This window comes from Enhydra lutris, unplaced genomic scaffold (assembly GCF_002288905.1).
Source record: "Enhydra lutris kenyoni isolate GAN:26980312 unplaced genomic scaffold, ASM228890v2 scaffoldscaffold37, whole genome shotgun sequence".
In the NCBI taxonomy this organism is placed as follows: Eukaryota; Metazoa; Chordata; class Mammalia; order Carnivora; family Mustelidae; genus Enhydra; species Enhydra lutris.
The window spans coordinates 26,789,252-26,805,943 of NW_019154121.1; the positions used below are offsets into that span (position 1 = coordinate 26,789,252).

The window sequence follows — 16,692 nt, forward strand, 5'->3', positions numbered from 1 at the left end:
AGCCCCAGCCACGCGGGCCGGACAGGACCTCCGCGCCCCCTCGGGTGGCGAGGCGGGAACGGCAGGGGGCGCGCTCTGCCGCGGGGCGCCGCAGCTCAGAGCTCTTGCAGGGGGCCCCTTTCCCCTCGGTAGTTTCTTCCCGACCCCATTCCCCTCTCCCCGGGTCTCTTTTCTCCTGATACTAGCTCTTCCCCTTCCTCCTCGGTCCCTCCTCCCAAGCGCGGCCTCTGTGGGTAATTTCCTCGAGGACCCACACTATGCCAAGTACTTACCATTCCTCTCACCTTTCCCCCATCCCTTACATGCTTTTCCTTCCTCCACTCTCCCCTTTCCTCCCGTCCTTCCTTCCTATCCCTGTTCCTGTTTGATTATTCCTACTTCTCTTTCCCTATCCCCGTTGTCTTACTCTATTTTTTCTCATTTCTCACCTATATCTGTATCTCTTGTCTGTCTGTCTATCTCTGTCTCCCTCCCTCTCTCTCCCTCTCTTCTGCTATTAATTTCCCTGATTGGCTCCCAGGCTCCGGCACCGCTGATGAGCCCTATTCATTCCTGGGCCTGACACTCTCGACCTGCCCTAGCTGATTGCCGGGGGCTGGCCCCAGGAGCGCTGACGAGCCCCAAGGGTCAGCAGCGCTAATTATTCGCTAATTGCAGATGACTCTGCTCACCTCCCCCATTCTCAAACACAGAAATGCAAGCGTCTTTTACCACCCCCACCCCCTGTTCCCGGCGGTATAGTTGTCAGTCTAGAGGCAAAAGTCTCGCGTACTCTTGCTTGATAGGAGGCCCGGGTCAACGGGCAAAAAAAGACTAACGACAGGCAAGTCAACAGGAGTGTGCCCTGAGTTTCAGCACCCAGAGCGCGCCTAGCTAGCTACAATGGAGGTCACCTGGCCGCTGGGAAACTGATTCGGGTGGGGCCGGCGAGAGCCAAGCTAGTTAAAAGTAACAGCAAAGCTGGGCCGGTTCTGGAACATACAGCCTAGACTGGGAAAGTTACTTGGCTCGGGTGAGAAGGGAAACCTGTGCCCAAGGGTCTTGGTTTTTCTGAGCCAAGGCTGAGCGTGCAGGAACGAACTCCGGATCTCAGAGACATATGTCCCAATCAGGAGTGTGGTGATGGCCTAGTGACCACCACTAAAGTCAGGCTGACGATTCCAAAACAGCCTCTGGAAAGACACGGTCACCGGGGTGGGACAGAAAAGGGTGGGATCCTCGAGAAGACGTTTCTTTGGTTATGCTGGACAATTTGCCAGACAGGTAAAAGGAGAAATGGGTGGTTTCCATGAAGTCTTGATCTGTCCTGGGCTGTACGTTAAACTGATGAAACCTCGTAGAGACAAGTCTGCTGGGAGAACGTCTGCCACAGACAACGTAGACGGGCCTCACCTCAGGTCCGGGAACCCTGCCTCACTACTAGGGTTCTAAGATGATCTTTGTACATCCTCAAGATCTTCTTCAGAACCCCTTGTTAAATTAATCAAGCACTTCGTGGTCCCAAGAGGGAAGACCAGTCTTCAAAAGTGTACTGTACTTCAAAAATGAAGGTCAGTACTTGGTTTGATGGCTTTACGGTATGGGATACACAATAGGAGCCTTATGGACTTGATAAATTACGGAAGGAGCTTTGGGTTACAATCCCTGAAATTAAAGCTATATGAGCAGTAACAACAATCAAATAAAGCATGAAGGAAGAGACTTTTTTTTTTTTTTAGAGGAACTGCATTCATTTATTTTTTTGTTTTTGGTATAGGTGATAAAATTACATGGTACAAAATTCCAAAAGCTCAAAAGGGCATATATATTAAACATCTCCCTCCCACCAGTAGCGCCCCCCAATAAAAGGCCACTTTTTTTTTTAAAGATTTTATTTATTTATTTGACAGACAGAGATCACAAGTAGGCAGAGAGGCAGGCAGAGAGAGAGGAGGAAGCAGGCTCCCCGCCGCGCAGAGAGCCCGATGCGGGGCTCGATCCCAGGACCCTGAGACCGTGACCCGAGCTGAAGGCAGAGGCTTAACCCACTGAGCCACCCAGGCGCCCCAAAAGGCCACTTTTATAAGCCTGTGACTCTCTGGTAGGACAGAATGGGTCATGCACTGTCACAGACTCAAGGTTAAAGACCCTCTGGTCTTGAAGATGTATGTCACCCAGCTCAAGCCAAGAGCTCATTGCCCAGAACCAGACTTAGTAAAGTGAAATCCTCTGCTCAAGCTGGCAGAGGGCTCAGCCTTAAAGCTTGTGCCAACAAATCCCAGCAGGCCACCAACTCTGGAAGGAGGCAAGTGAAACCCCAGGGACTTTGTATTGCCCTGGTGTGCCGCATGTCTGTGAGACACTGTATTTTGTAATCCGTTTATGTCCTCGACCTGTCCCCTGCCGTGCTAGGTCATGAAGTGTGACTTCTGCATAGTCCTTGACATTCACTAGCTAACCAGGATAAAAGCCACATACATAGGGGCAGCTGAAGCAGCCCATTCCCCTTCCCTGCCCGTTTGCAGGCTGTGGAACCGAGGCCAAATGGTCAACGGAAAAAAGCATGGGCTGGAGTAACAAGACTTGGAGTTAAGTCCCTGTTCCGAGCCTCACAGAGCCAGGTAACCTTGGCCCCTCTGACTCAGCTCCATCTGTGAGAGCAAGTGATTAGGATCTACTCTGCCTAGCCTAGGAGCCAGGGCAAGGATCAAGCGAACATGAAGAAATGCATTTGGACATCCCTTTCCCTCCTGTACTAAATGGACGAAGGAGAGCACAGTGGTCGGGAAGTCCCTGGACCAGCGGCTCTCCTTCCCTTCCCCATCAGGACCAGGGGAGACCAGGAGACCAGGACCAGGCTGTCACCATCAACTCTGAACACAGCCGGCTCCTCTCTTTCCCAGGAGAAGGCTGTGCTGCTCTAACCGAGCCCCGCCCCCCAGGCCCGCCGCGGGCAAGCTCTCTTCTCACTGTCCACGACAGCCATCTGCTTCTCGGACTGTCCAGGTACTCGAGGATTTCACCTGCTGGGTCAAGGCTTGTAAGAGGAGTTGAACCTACCCTCTTCTGCTTGTCCCTGTATCGGACCTCCCCATCTGGCCTCCCCGTCAGGGTTTGGAAGGCAGCCCCTAGGATACCAGGAACGAAGTATTCTAAAGTCAAAGCCGAAGTATCTGTACCTCCGCCTCACTTATTGGCGGGAGAGAGTCCACTCGCGATGGGCGTCGGGCCCTACCCGCGGATACCCTCTGGTGGCGGCAGCGCGCAACTGCGTCAGCGTGAGCGGAGAGCGGAGCACTGCAGCGCCCCCTGGCGTTAGCCCGGGAGACGAGCGAGGGCACAGGAGCCCGACCAGGTGAACCTTCCTAGGGCGTGCGCCCTGGGCGCCCCTGCTGGATATCAAACAGGGAGCGCGCTGGTTGGGCGGGGGGAATTGTACCCAAGAATCTTAAAGTCTAGTACGCGTGCGTGTAGGTTCATGTATATTCTTCGCGCCCAGTTACTTGAACCCCGTGTATCTGTTGTCTAAATTGCGTGCCGTTTGTGTGTGCGCACGCGTTACACGTGGGTAGGTCGGTGGTGGGGAGGTCCGCGCCTCCAGTGCAGGGCGGAGTCCTCACGGAGGCGTGAAATTGGTTTGGAGCAAACACATTACGGAAAGCAATTACCGGGGAGAGGTTCTGGACCCGCGGGACCCGCAGCCAGGAGGCTGGAGAGGAAGCTCCCCCGCTTGCAAGAGTGTCTGTGGATGTCTAACCCCAGAAAGGACCTGCCTACCACTGCCTGCTAATGGCAGAACGCGTGAAGTTGGGCAGCAGGCCCTCACACTGACCACTCTGCATGGTCTTTCTTCCCTGACTGCTATCCTCCTTAAAAAGGCATCCTTCAGGGGCGCCTGGGTGACAGTTGGTTAAATGTCTGCCTTCAGCTGAGGTCATGATCTCCAGGTCCTGGGATCCAGCCCTGGATCCAGCTCCCTGCTCGGTGGAGAGCCTGCTTCTCCCTCTCCCTCTGCTGCTCGCCCTGCGTGTGCTTGCTCTGTCAAGTGAATAAAATCTTTTTAAGAAAAAAAAAAGGCATCCTTCAAAGGATCCAGTACTCTCAGATATGGTCAGAAATCCTTCTCCCTTCTTAACACTTTGGGAGAGGCAACCGCCTCCTGGGAAGTCTTCCCAGGTCCTTGCCCCCTACATGCCCTCAGCCTCTGCTCCCACAAGTCTTGCATTCACTTCACTGCCCCTTGTAGTTGAACTAGTGATTCACACACTTGTTTTTCGGACTAGATGGGAAATTCACTGAGGGCAGGAACCGGTCTCATTCACAGCTGTAGATCTAGGAGGTGCAAAATGAGTGATGTGGATGGGATTAAGTAAAATTTCCATCAGAGTGCATAAATAACTCTCTCAGGAAAGTCATCCCCTCGAGAGTCAGGATTCTCTTAGAACAGAGCTTTCAGCATCTTTCTCATGCCAACGGTCCCATTTATATCGCCAGACCTGCCCTTGTCTCCGAATTCCAGATTCCTAGATCTAAATGACCCTGAGACATGGCCTCTTTCAGCTCCGACTTCCTATGTCCCAGAGTGACCGTCTCATTCCTCCACCGCCTGTCCCTGGCTCATCTTCTCCGCCTTCGGAATTAGCACCACCGCCCACCCAGTTGCTCAGCCGAAACACAGAGTCATCCGGGATTACTCTCCTTCAGCCCCCACGTCCAGCCCATCAGCATGTCACCTCGAATCTCCAAAGGGGGTCCCAAACTGCTTCCCCATCTCTGGGGTCTCTGGATGTCAGCAGAAGGCCCTAATGGTCTTGGACTCTCCCTGGCCTCTCCCCTAAGCCATTCAGAGAGCTTCTCAAAGCTACATCATTTCATGGCACCCCAAGGCTCGTCCTCATTCCACTCGCGCGCCTGGGCCTCAGGTCAAATGTCACCTCCTCCAAGAGGCGGCTTCCCTGTCCCCCGGTCTCCAGTCGCTCCAAGCACGCTGGTAATCGCCGGGTGAATCCTCGTGGGGCTCAGCACGGAGGCACCTTGCCGCCCGTTTGCTTAGGGTCCCCCGCACTAGAAGGTACTCCGGTGGGGACCGGAGAGCCAGGCCTGTGCGCGCGGCACCTGGCCTCAGGAGCACGTAAGCCCTTGCCTAACAGACGCATGGGCCATGGGCATTCTCCCAGGCCCCCGCCCGACACAAGACGGGCTCTCCTGGGGAGGCCCCCAGCACACACGCACCAGCCCCGCCGAAATCGCTGCCCAGCCCCGGTCCCTCATCCCCTCCACCCTGCGCGCCCGCGCCCGCGCCTGCGCGCTCAGGACCCGCCCGGCGTCGCCACAGCTGAGGGGCCGGGGCTCCGTCTGGCGGTCCGGTCCTCCTGTCGCGCCCCACAGCGCGGGTCAGCCCAGGACCCCTGAGGCCGGGTGGCAGCCCCCGGGCGCACTCACCTCCGCCCCGCTTCTCCCAGCTTCTCTCTCCACGCCTTCCCCGGCCTCGCGCCCTGCCGGCCCCGCCCCTGCCGCCTGCGTCCTTCAGACCCCGCCCACCGCAGCTTCGGTCCTTCCTGAAGTTGGAAGTTGGCGGGAAAGGTGTGAACACCTGCGCGTGCGCCCTCTGGGGCCCTGGGAAACCTGTCCGGCGACCCGTGACGTCACGGATCACAGTGCACTTGATTGGCTGCTCTGCGTCCCCCGTCAACTCCATCTTCCTTCTGACTCCTGCGTGCCGGCCACTTGCGAGGTCTTAAAATCCTGGGGCTGCAAAGGCCCTCAGGGACTCTCTCCTTTCATGTCTTACAGCTGTGAGCAACTTGAGCCAGAGAGGGGAAGAAATTTAAGTGCCATACCGACTGGCAGAGCTGAGACTGGGACCCCTGGCGCGTTAACTCAGCTCAGCTCCTGCCGCCCCAAAGCTAAATCCGAGAGAGGCAGGAACCAGGTGTGCGCCGGCTGCTCCCTGACCTAGACGACAGGCAGTAGCGAGGGGTGTTTGTTCCAAACCTAAGTCTTCCACTCTCACCTGAGCCACGGTGACCCTCCCTGACGGCTGACACCTGCACCCTTTTCACTGGCCGCCTTCTTCTTCACCTCAGCGCCCTGCCCCGAGGCCGCCTTTCCCATCCTGTCCCGCCGTCCGCACTGCCTCATCCCTGCAGCAGCTCTTCTCTACCGAAGTCTGTTTGCTCAACCCTCCCCTGGCTGGTTGTCCGGATGCTGTCTCACCTGGTGGCCCTTGTGTCACATCATGAGCCACTGGGCAAGTCTGCCTGGACTGCTCAACAGCTGGTAGATGCCAGAGGGGGACGAGGACACAGCTGGCACCATGGGACAGATGGCGGGGCATAAGTCTGCCCAACCTGAGTCCCCTGAGTGACCAGCTCAGAGGAAGACCTGCTGGACACAGCACCAAACAACGCAGGCGAGCAGATTTTTTTTTTTTAAGAAATTACCCATATTTTATTTATTTTTATTTTTATTTTTATTTTTATTTTTTTAAGATTTTATTTATTTATTTGACAGAGAGAGATCACAAGTAGACAGAGAGGCAGGCAGAGAGAGAGAGAGAGAGAGAGAGAGAGAGGGAAGCAGGCTCCCTGCCGAGCAGAGAGCCCGATGCGGGACTCGATCCCAGGACCCCGAGATCATGACCTGAGCCGAAGGCAGCGGCTTAACCCACTGAGCCACCCAGGCGCCCCAGGCGAGCAGATTTTTAATGCTCACCAGGATCGGGTAGACCGGAGGGGTGCCTCGGGAGACCACCGACAGGAGTGCATCCCTTGCCACGAGTCCCAGCTGTCTCTCCGTTAGACATTGCCTGGCGGCGTGGTCTGTCTGCGTCTCTCCCCGGTGAGAATGGCGGCTCCAACATGTGCCTGGGAAGCTGGACATCCTGCTGACACAGTCACCTCGGGCCTGAATCAGTTCAACTCAGTCCTGGGTTGGGGGTGCTGTGAGCAGCAGACTGGACCCCCCTGGGGCATCTGCTTTCAGGTCTCCCCAAAGGCAGGGAACATCTGGAAACAGAGGTGTGGATTCAGAGAGGTCCATGGTCCAGGAAGCTGGCTGGTTCTGGCCAAGGCCTTGCCCCAAATTCTTTTCTTGCTTCCGACCCATCCCTCTAGACGGCTGGGGCCACCCACGGAACCCAGGACTTACCTAGTAGAGCACGTCCTCAAAATCCAGCTGCAGGTAGCGGAGCAGGCGGGATGGCAGGGGAAGGCGGGGCAGGGCTTGGGGCAGGTGGGCTGCCAGGTGAGCACGGAGCACACAGCGGCTGAGATGCTGCAGGGATCTGGGCTGTCTCACCAAGGCGAAAAGGGAGGAATAGAAACGGTGGTGCTTCTGGGGACAGAATGAGGGGCTCAGTGAGGCAGCCTTGAACAAATGGCACCCTTTCCTCCTAGAGCGGGGCAGGGGGAGGCTGGTGGCCAGCAGGTGTCTATGGAAGCCTCCAGAAGTCGTGTTTTGGGTGTTCACCCTATGGGTCGTCTTCTGCTGGGACGTAAGTGGGTCTCTGGGTCGTTTCTCTGGGGCAGGGTTGGGGGAACGAACGGAGCTTCCCTGGAGGCAGCGGGAGTCTCTTGGGGCCAGGCAGGCTGAGTGTGTGTGTGTGTTCCGGGTCCTGGAATCTGACCTGCAGTGTTTCAAGAGGCACCAGGCCCATGGCCTCCTCAGGAAGCTGTATGGTACTGTAGGTGTTCATCAGGACCTCAATGGTCCTCGGAGACTCGCACCAGCGCTCCAGTACCTGGAGGAGGCAGAGATAGCACTTCTGGGCTTCCCCCCACACTGCAGGTCCCCAGCTAGTCTGCGCAGAATGGCCAGACGGTGATAGAACGGCTGCTGTGGGTTGAATTGTGCCCCCCCCCGGCAAAATGTTGAAGTCCTAATCCCCAGTACATATAAATATGACCTCAAGACATAGGATTTTGCAGTTGTGATCAAGTTAAAGTGAGGCCATTGGGGAGAGGATTCAGAGAGAAGGGACAAGGCCAGAAGAGGCCTGGTGGGATCGAGTTGGAGCCATTTTCATTCTTTTATTTCTTCATTTAGTAAGTATTTACTGAGGGCCACTATGGGCTGAGCTCTGGGGACCCAGCAATGATGATGACCGACAGGTCCTTGTCAGCTGGGAACTTCTATTCCAGTGGGAGGAAACAGTGTAGACACATCAACAACCACGGATAAGCCGTTACAATGAAAACCAGGTAGGCTTGGGACTGAGTGTGTTGGGAGGGTGCTTAGTCCTGTGGTCTAGAAAAGCCTCGCTGCCCCATCCCATCTACCCAGAGCAGGTCTGGGACTGACTCCTCCTCCATCTCCAAGGCCAGCCCATCCCAAGTCCCCTCCACTCTGGGAAGCCTCCTGTGGTGGTTCAAACTGCATCTCTCTCTCCCCCTACGTTGGGATAATGCCCAGCAGCTTTCCCGCACGTTGCTTAACTTAGAAGAACATGAGCTAACGGGTTGATCGCTAACTCTAGGTTAGGATCCCATCTCAAGGGCTTGATGTGTATGAGCTCAGTTCTCATACTAACCCTACGAAGCAGGTGCACTCTTATGTCCCTGTGTTATGCACAAGGAAACTGAGGCCCCGAGAGATTAAGCAACTTGCCAAGGGTCATGAGGCTTGTGCACCAGGTTCCAGAGCCTGCACTCGTGGTTGTCACTTACTTCCAAGGTATCACACCATAGAATAGTGTCTGGTGGTGGGCAGGGCTGTGCTCCCTCTTACTGTCACCCATGAGGCTCCTGCAGCTTCTCAGCACTGTTCGCTAGAGACTGTGTTACATGCAAGGAACACACATTCAAAGCGTTCCAGTGACTTGCCTATAGTCACAGGAGCAAGCACCAAACCAGACCCTGGCTCTGGGTTTCCTGAGCCCCCAGTGGCTCCTGGAGAGCTGGCTGATCACAGACGACTCCTGGCAGGGAGACGGCACCTCAGCCAAGCGTGGAGCTGCTCCAGATTGTGGGAGACGGAGGCAGACTCCTTCCTGAACTTTTCGATCACCTGGGATGTGGCACCCAGATGAAAGGGAGGAATGGGGCACTTGGCTGTACTGGCCCCCTTGATCCCTAAGGCCAGGCAGATCGGGGCTAGGGGCGGGGAGGCGGGTAGTGGGGTCTCGGGAAACCCTTTCACTGCTCTGCCTCCTCCTCCCACCCTCTTCCCGAAGGGGAAATCATTAGCTGTCAGAGCCACCGTCAGATTACAGGGAATTGCTCGTCTCCTAATTATCTGGTGTTAATAGGAGATTAATTAGTGTTAATTGTTGATTTTCTTGTATTTTCCCAAAGGGGAGACCAATCTGCCGAACTCTCGGGCTGTTTAATTATTTGGTCTTGCTTAGGAATCTAGACAGATGCTTCTAGGTTTGTGAGTGAAGGGGAAAGGCAGGAACAGGAGAGGAGTGTCCAGAACCAGGCAGGGCTGGACGGTTCAAGACCCGAGATGGCCCAGAGGGATCTGCCCACAGCTTGCTGCCCTATATCTGTTCTGACCCAGCTCCTCAGAGAACACGGTTCCCCAACCCACTCCCAGCACCCTCGGCGACATTATGTGGCCCCCTCCAGATATGACGCAGTATGGGACAGGGCCCCCTGCCACAGCATCTAGGAGCACAGGTCTTCAAGTTGAATCTACTTTGGGAATATTTTATGTTAATAAAATAGGATACAGCCGGGAAATTCATGGTGAAAGGCTTTTTCTCTGGTGCCAGGACAGCGGCTGCTGGTCTGGGGGATGCATGTCCTGCTAAGCTCTCTGAAACAAGGACAATGTCTGTCTGCACAAGGTCAGGAGGCTTTGAACCTCATGACCCAGGCTCATCGCTCTGTCCTGGGGGAGCCTCCCCTGTGCACTGAGAGTCTCACTGAACGGATCCCACCGCCAGGCTGAGTTTCCCACGTGCTCCTCTCATCAGCTCACTCCCCTGACGAAGAAAAAACTCCCTGACGCTCACATCAGTCCTGGCTCCTGGCTTTTCAGGTTACGTGATTATCTGCCCTCCTGCCCTGCATCCACCTTCATCACACACGCACACGCTGGTGCATGCACACGCACGTGCATATGCATGTACGCACACATGTGTTTATGCACGTGTGAACACATGTGTGGACACACACACACACACCCCTCCTGCTGGTCTGCATCCTTGCCTTTGCCCCCTGTTGGGCTTTGCTGACGTGATGAATCAAAGAGTGTGAGGCTGCACCTAGAGTGAGCGGGAGCAGGTCCCAGGCTCCCCATCCCCTCACCCCCACGGCCCTCCCTCTGGCCCCAGCCCCATACCTTGGGGAGGGCCCCCGGCCAGATGCGGACGGCACCGTGGTTGAGCAGAGCTCGCACCGTGTGCTCTGGACGCTGGGCCAGGGCTGCAGCTGGGCCCTGCAGAGCACAGTGCAGGGCCGTGTGTCCCCCATAGTCCATGGCGTTGGCGCTGGCACCGCAGCAAAGGAGCAGCTCCACGACGGCGGCGTGGCCACGGCGACAGGCCAGGTGCAGAGGCCGTTGCTTGTCCTGGTCCGCGGCATCAGCCTCAGCTCCAGCTGAAAGCAGCAGACGGCACAGCTGGAGGCAGCGGGCGGTGGTGGCCTCCGAGTTGTCGGGGGACGCACAGCGGATGTCGCAGGCAGCCAGCAGCGGGGTCCAGCCTTCAGCATTACGGGCACCAGGGCACGCCCCCCATCTCAGAAGCAGGTCTGCCAGCTCCACGTGGCCCAGCCGGGCAGCCACATGCAAAGGGGTCTCCTCCTCCTCCTCAGACCGACCATCCACTTTGGCCCCAAACCTCAGGAGCAGTTCGGCACACCTGAGAAGGGCGAGATGGGGGTGGGGAGGGAAACAGAGTCCTCCACTCCTACCAGTCCGAGCAGAGCAAACCCGGAGGGAGTACTTGGGTGACTCCTGCTTCTGTCCCTCCCCTCCCCTTCCATCCCATGGTCACTAGTCATCCCAGCCATGTCCTGGGGCCAGCAAGGCTTCTCTCCAAGCCCGCTTGCCCTCCGCAGGAGTGGTGCCCTAAACTCTTTGTGGGGGTGAGATTCACACAAGCCCTCATGCAGTGAGAACGGGAACCCTTCCGAGGGCTTTACATGAACTAACTTGTTTCTTCCTAGGTCCTGAGGCAGAAACTGAGCCCTGAGGGTGTGAGGACCTGGCCCACGTTTGCACAGCCAGGAAAGAGCGCGGCCGGCATTCGGACCCGGGGCAGCAGGGCGGTTGGAGAGCGGCGCACACTGGGGCTGGTGGAAGAAGGGGGACACGGGACCTGGCCATGCGTGCAGATGGAATTGGGGGCATAGGAAAAAGAACAACAAAACCCAAATTGGCCAGCCAGATTTGCTCCAAGACAGCCCTCCCAGAAGGTCGTGCGTGCCTGTAAGACCGTGTACACGGAAATTCAAGGTGAAGAGAACTTAGCCTCTTGGAGCTAGTGTCCTCATCTGTAGAATAGGGACAATTGCTAATACCTAGACTGAATGAAGTTGTGAGCGGCCCAGGAGAAAATGCCTGAAAAGGCCGTGACAGCGGCCCTTGGCAGGGAGAGAGTGTGATGGATCACGGGGCCATCATATTATCCTGCCCACCTTTCTATAGGCTTAAAGTTATCCATAGTAATTTTAAAAATACTTCTGTTTACTCGGGAAAGGGCAGAATGATTCTCAACCAGGTGCAGTCTCCATATGGCGGGGCTAGAACGTGACCAGAGCCAAAAATGTGGGATTGTGTAGAGCTGTGTTGTCTGATTCGGTGATCACCAGGCACACATGGCTCCTGAGTGCTTGGATTATGACCGTGCCTCATGGAGACATGCCGTGGGTGTAAAACACACACTGATTTCGAAGACTTGGTACAAAAAAAGAGAAAGTAAAAATATCTCATTAGTTCTGTATACTGATTACATGTTGAAGTGACAATGTTTTGGATATACTGGATTAAATAAAAGATATTATTAAAATTAATTTCACAGGGGCGTCTGGTGGCTTAGCGGGTTAAAGCCTCTGCCTTCGGTTCAGGTCATGATCTCAGGGTCCTGGGATCGAGCCCTGCGTCGGGCTCTCTGCCAGCAGGGAGCCTGCTTCCCCCTCTCTCTCTGCCTGCCTGTCTGCCTACTTGTGATCTCTCCCTCTCTGTCAAATAAATAATTAAAATCTTTTTTAAAAAATGAAATTAATTTCACTTGGTTCACAGATATTTGCACACCCATGTTCACAGCAGCACTATTCACGACAGCCAAACTGTGAGAGCAGTCTCAGTGCTCACCAGCAGGTACATGGATAGGATGTAGCATCTTCAGACAATGGGATCTCATTTAGCCTGAAAAAGGGAGGACATCCTGACACCTGCTGCAGCCGGAGTGAGCCCTGAGGACACAGTGCTGAGTACCAGAAGCCATCGCCAAAGGACAAATGCCCTGTAAGTACACTCATACGGGGTACTTAGAATAGTCAAATTCTAGAACCCAGAAGAATGGTGGCTGTCACGGGCTGGAGGGAGAGAGGAATGAGAAGCTGTTGTTTAGTGGGGACAGAATTCCAGGTTGGTTTTTTTGTTTGCTTGTTTTTAAGATTTTGTTTTTTTGAGAGAGAGTGTGAGCACAATAAGCAGGGGGAGGGGGAGAGAAGGGGAGAGGCAGAGGGAGAAGCAGACTCCCCATGGAGCAGGGAGCCCCAGGAGTCCCAAGACCCTGAGATCATGACCTGACTGGAAGACAGACACTTAACCAACTGAGCCAACCAGGTGTCCCTGAATTTCAGTTTTATCGGATTAAAAATGTTCATGAGAAGGATGGTGGTGATGGTCACCTGACAATGTAAACTTGCCTAGTCCCACTGAACTGTGCCCTCAGAAATGGTCAAGGTGGTAAATTTTATGTTACATGTATTTTACCACAATTTAAAAAATTAATTTCATCTTTTTCTGTTTTTTTTTTAAGATTTTATATTTAAAATCATCTCTATACCCAATGTGGGGCTTGAACTCACAAGCCAGAGATCAAGAGTCCCAACTCTACTGACTGAGCCCCATGATTGTTCTTTTATTTTTATAAGGCTACTAGAAAATTTTAAATTACATACGCAGTTCACATTGTGTTTCTATTGCTTCTATTGTGTTTCTATTCTATTCTATAGAGTACATCTTCGACCATAATAAGTCAGTGGAGTCTGCTGAAGGATGATGAGGTTAACAGGAGGTTAAGTAGCTCATGATGGAAGGGATAGAAATTTGGCCCCATTCAGGAGCAAGATGTGAAATTCACTGGGTGTGCGGTCAGTAGAGGGAGCGCCTCTATTGCACGTATAGGTACTTCATGGATTTGCCAAAGCTCCCTTTGCCAGGATTCCACACTCATCAAAAAATTGACTGAGAGGGTGCCTGGGTGGCTCAGTTGGTTAAGCGTCTGCCTTCGGCTCAGGTCATGATTCCAGGGTCCTGGGATTGAGTCCCGTACTGGGCTCCTTGCTCAGCAGGGAGCCTGCCTCTTCCTCTCCCTCTGCCTGCCTCTCTGCCTGCTCATGCCCTCCTCTCTCTCTCTCTCTCTCTCTCTCTCTGTCAAATAAACAGATAAAATCTTTATTTAAAAAGATGGGTCTAGGGGCGCCTGGGTGGCTCAGTGGGTTAAGCCACTGCCTTCGGCTCAGGTCATGATCTCAGGGTCCTGGGATCGAGTCCCGCATCGGGCTCTCTGCTCAGCAGGGAGCCTGCTTCCCTCTCTCTCTCTCTCTCTCTCTCTCTCTCTCTCTGCCTGCCTCTCTGTCTGCTTGTGATCTCTCTGTCAAATAAATAAATAAAATCTTTAAAAAAAAAAAAAAAGATGGGTCTATCAGTTTCCTGTGAGTTTAGTTAGCTGAGCTCCGTCCCTAGGCCCATTTATCTGAGGGTTAGCCACCACTAGGGAAATGCCAAGACCTGCCCACAGGGATCAATGCATGCCTTAACCAGGGGCTGCTTTCCTTTCCAGACTGTCTGGATCACTGCTGGAGAGTCAGCTCCCTGAGGGCAGGCTTCTGTCTCAGTTACTGTTGTACTTAGCACAGGGCCTGGAACACAGGATAGGGTCAGAAAAATGAACACTTTACAGTAGTCCTGCTGCCCACAATGGATCCAGACAACTTCCCAGCCCAGGCTCTGTAGCTGGGTCCCTGCCACGGTCCTTTTACACTCCCGGGGAAGCAGAAACCGTCCCAAGTATGGGCCCTTCCAAAGTTCCAGGGCCAAGGCCAATGGCAGGATGGCTGGGGAGCACCCCCTTCCCGACTCCCAGCCCAGCCGAGCTCAGCCAGCCTGCGCGCCCCAACTGCTTGCTCAGCCCCCTGTGGTCTTGGCTCTGACCCCTCCCTCCGCTGAGAGCAGGATGGGGACGGGGCTGAGGGGTCACTCACTCAAGGGTGCTGGCCCCCTGGCAGAGGTGCAGGGGGAGCTTTCCATCCCGGTCGGGGGTGTTGGGGTCCGCTCCTGCCCCCAGCAGCACGCGGACGCAGGCGGCGTGGCTTGCGGCACAGGCTTCGTGCAGGGCGGTGCGGCCCCCGGGGGCGCTGTCAGGCCGTGCCCGCCGCCTCAGCAGCAGCCGCAGGACTTCCGTGTGGCCCCGGCTGGCAGCCACGTGCAGCGGCGTGGTCAGCTCCTCTTCGTATGTCAGAGACCAGAGTCCTAGGGAGAGAGCGCATGGGGACCTCAGACCCTGCAGGGAGGCCGACAGCCACCAGGCAACAGAGGAGGTGGGCGGAGGCTGGCAAGAGGGAGCCCAGGGCTCCATCGCCAGCCTCCCCTCTCCCACTCAGAATCCCCGGCCTCCTCCCCGCACCCCCACCCCGTGCCCCTGGCCCGTACTCAGAGCGCGGATGTTGTAGCGGAAATCCCTCCATCGCTCTGGGTCGCTGGTATCAAAGATGGAATCCGGGGCCAGGCCAGTGCTGGAATCTGCGAGGATGCGGGAGACCGAGCCCACGTCCCCCGCCAGCACCGCGTGCCAGAAGGCCAGGGCAGGTCCCGAGGCCGTCCGGGTGACGATGGGTCCCGGGGCAGACTCCGGGTTCTCTGCAGACCCTGTGTTGGGCTTCTCCACCAGCCTGGCACAGAGGGCGTGTCTGTCACTGGGGTGTTCTCCCTGCCCCTTGCACTCTTCTGGGGACCAGCTCATGAGGACAGAGTACGTAAGAGCATGTGGGAAGAGGAGTGGGGGAAGCTGGGGTTGGGGGTCAGAGGCAGAGGGAGGGGGGAGGAGGAAGGAAACACGGACAGATGGAGGGAGAGGATCTCTGTGTCCCTGAGCTGAGCCTGACCCGGCCACACAGTTCAGCAGAAGCTATTCTGGGCTCCGCATGACTTCGCTCCCGAGCCAAGGCTTAGGCAAGCCTCTGGGTAGGGGAGAAGTAGCCAGGGGCTTCTCCTTTTCCTCAAACACTTGGTAACTCGGCGTCGCATCGGGTCAGTCCAGGCCCCTGCCCCTTAGCCCTCCGCCCCTGGCAGTCCCTCACCCCTCTGGTGGCTGCTCCAGCGAGGCTCGGCGGCCCGGGACTCCAGCAACAGGTCGGCTGTGCTGTGTGGGGGAAACAGCTCCTGCAACCTCACCAGGTCTCCAGTGTACAGGGCGTTCTGCAAAGCCATGTCACGGCATAGCAGTGGCGACCGCCGGGTCGGTTCCCGGACTGGGCAGGACTGGGACTCCCAGATCCGGCAGGCTGGGGCCGAAGGAAGGCACCCCAGGTGGCCTCCCCAGCGGGGAGGGGAGCTCCTTCTCCCAGGCATGGCCAATCTCTGGGAGAGAGGGGCCGAAGAAGTGGGACTCAGGGCGATGTCGCCGGCCGACTGGGCAGGCAAGCACTGGGCCCGAGGCAGGCAGAGGCCTAGTGTGGGAGGAGCAGGGAGCACACGTAGGCCATGCCATAAATAGCCCGGGCTGGCCGCACTGTCTGTCCCAGGAAGGCGGCCTCAGGCCGGCGTGGGCATTAGGGAAGAGCTGGAAAACAGAGTGAGGCTCGAGCCCTCCAACCCTGAGTCCACCCTGGAGCTGATGGCCCGCAGGATTGAAAAGGGATCGCCCAGGTCGTGGGAGCCAACCTGCAGTTTCACAGGTAAAGGAACACAGAGCCCAGGTGTGGGAAGTGATCTGCCCAAGGTGTGACCACTTGTGGCAGATCCGGGACTAGAACGGGGGTGGCAGATCTCAAGCTGCCATTTCCTTCTCTCTGTTTTCTCTCATGTGCTTTACCCAGCCAGGCTCCGGCGGCCTGGGCTCTGACCCCATGGGGAGGGCCTGTGGGTGCCCAGCGATTTTTCCTGCCCTCCCAAATGCCACTGGTCAACCCTGCACCTTCTGCCTCCCAAACCCAAAGAAAAGGTCCACAGTAGCGGCGAATGGCTAAGAAGGCCCCATTCCACGAGGCTTTCCTTCTAGGTGTTCTCCAGAAGACAGACTTCGGCCTGGGGGAGAGAGGGCTCAGCCCACAAGCAGCCACAGAAACTCCTAGTGCCCACCCCGGGTGCTGACCCCCCCATCTCCCATCCCTACCTGCCAACGTTAGAGGGGTCCCAGTTGGGGAGTGAGGAGGAGGAAGTGGCCCAATCAGGCACATTAGGGTAACGAGACTACTTACATTTGGGGAGATAAGCAGGATAACAAGGAGAAAGAGAACTTAAAACCCGGCCCCCCCACTGGCCCTTGTGCTGGCCACCTACTACACCCTTTCTCTCTAGAACCGTCCTCTACCCCAC

At 56.0% G+C, this 16,692-nt stretch overlaps 1 protein-coding gene across 2 annotated transcripts; it reads right to left on the reverse strand.

Moving 5' to 3' along the window:
- Positions 1 to 7,128: 7,128 nt before the first annotated feature.
- On the reverse strand, positions 7,129 to 15,726 carry LOC111154529 (ankyrin repeat and SOCS box containing 10). Of its 2 annotated transcripts, none has more exons than XM_022514188.1 (5): positions 15,456 to 15,726; positions 14,361 to 14,628; positions 10,267 to 10,786; positions 7,607 to 7,720; positions 7,129 to 7,314 (listed from the first exon to the last, which is right to left on the reverse strand). In XM_022514188.1, the coding sequence occupies exons 1-5, from the start codon at positions 15,724 to 15,726 to the stop codon at positions 7,129 to 7,131; spliced, it is 1,359 nt and encodes a 452-aa protein (XP_022369896.1). The 2 variants fall into 2 exon arrangements, with proteins under 2 accessions (XP_022369896.1, XP_022369894.1); XM_022514186.1 differs by lacking the exon at positions 15,456 to 15,726 and adding an exon at positions 14,809 to 15,193.
- Between the last annotated feature and the right edge of the window lie 966 nt (positions 15,727 to 16,692).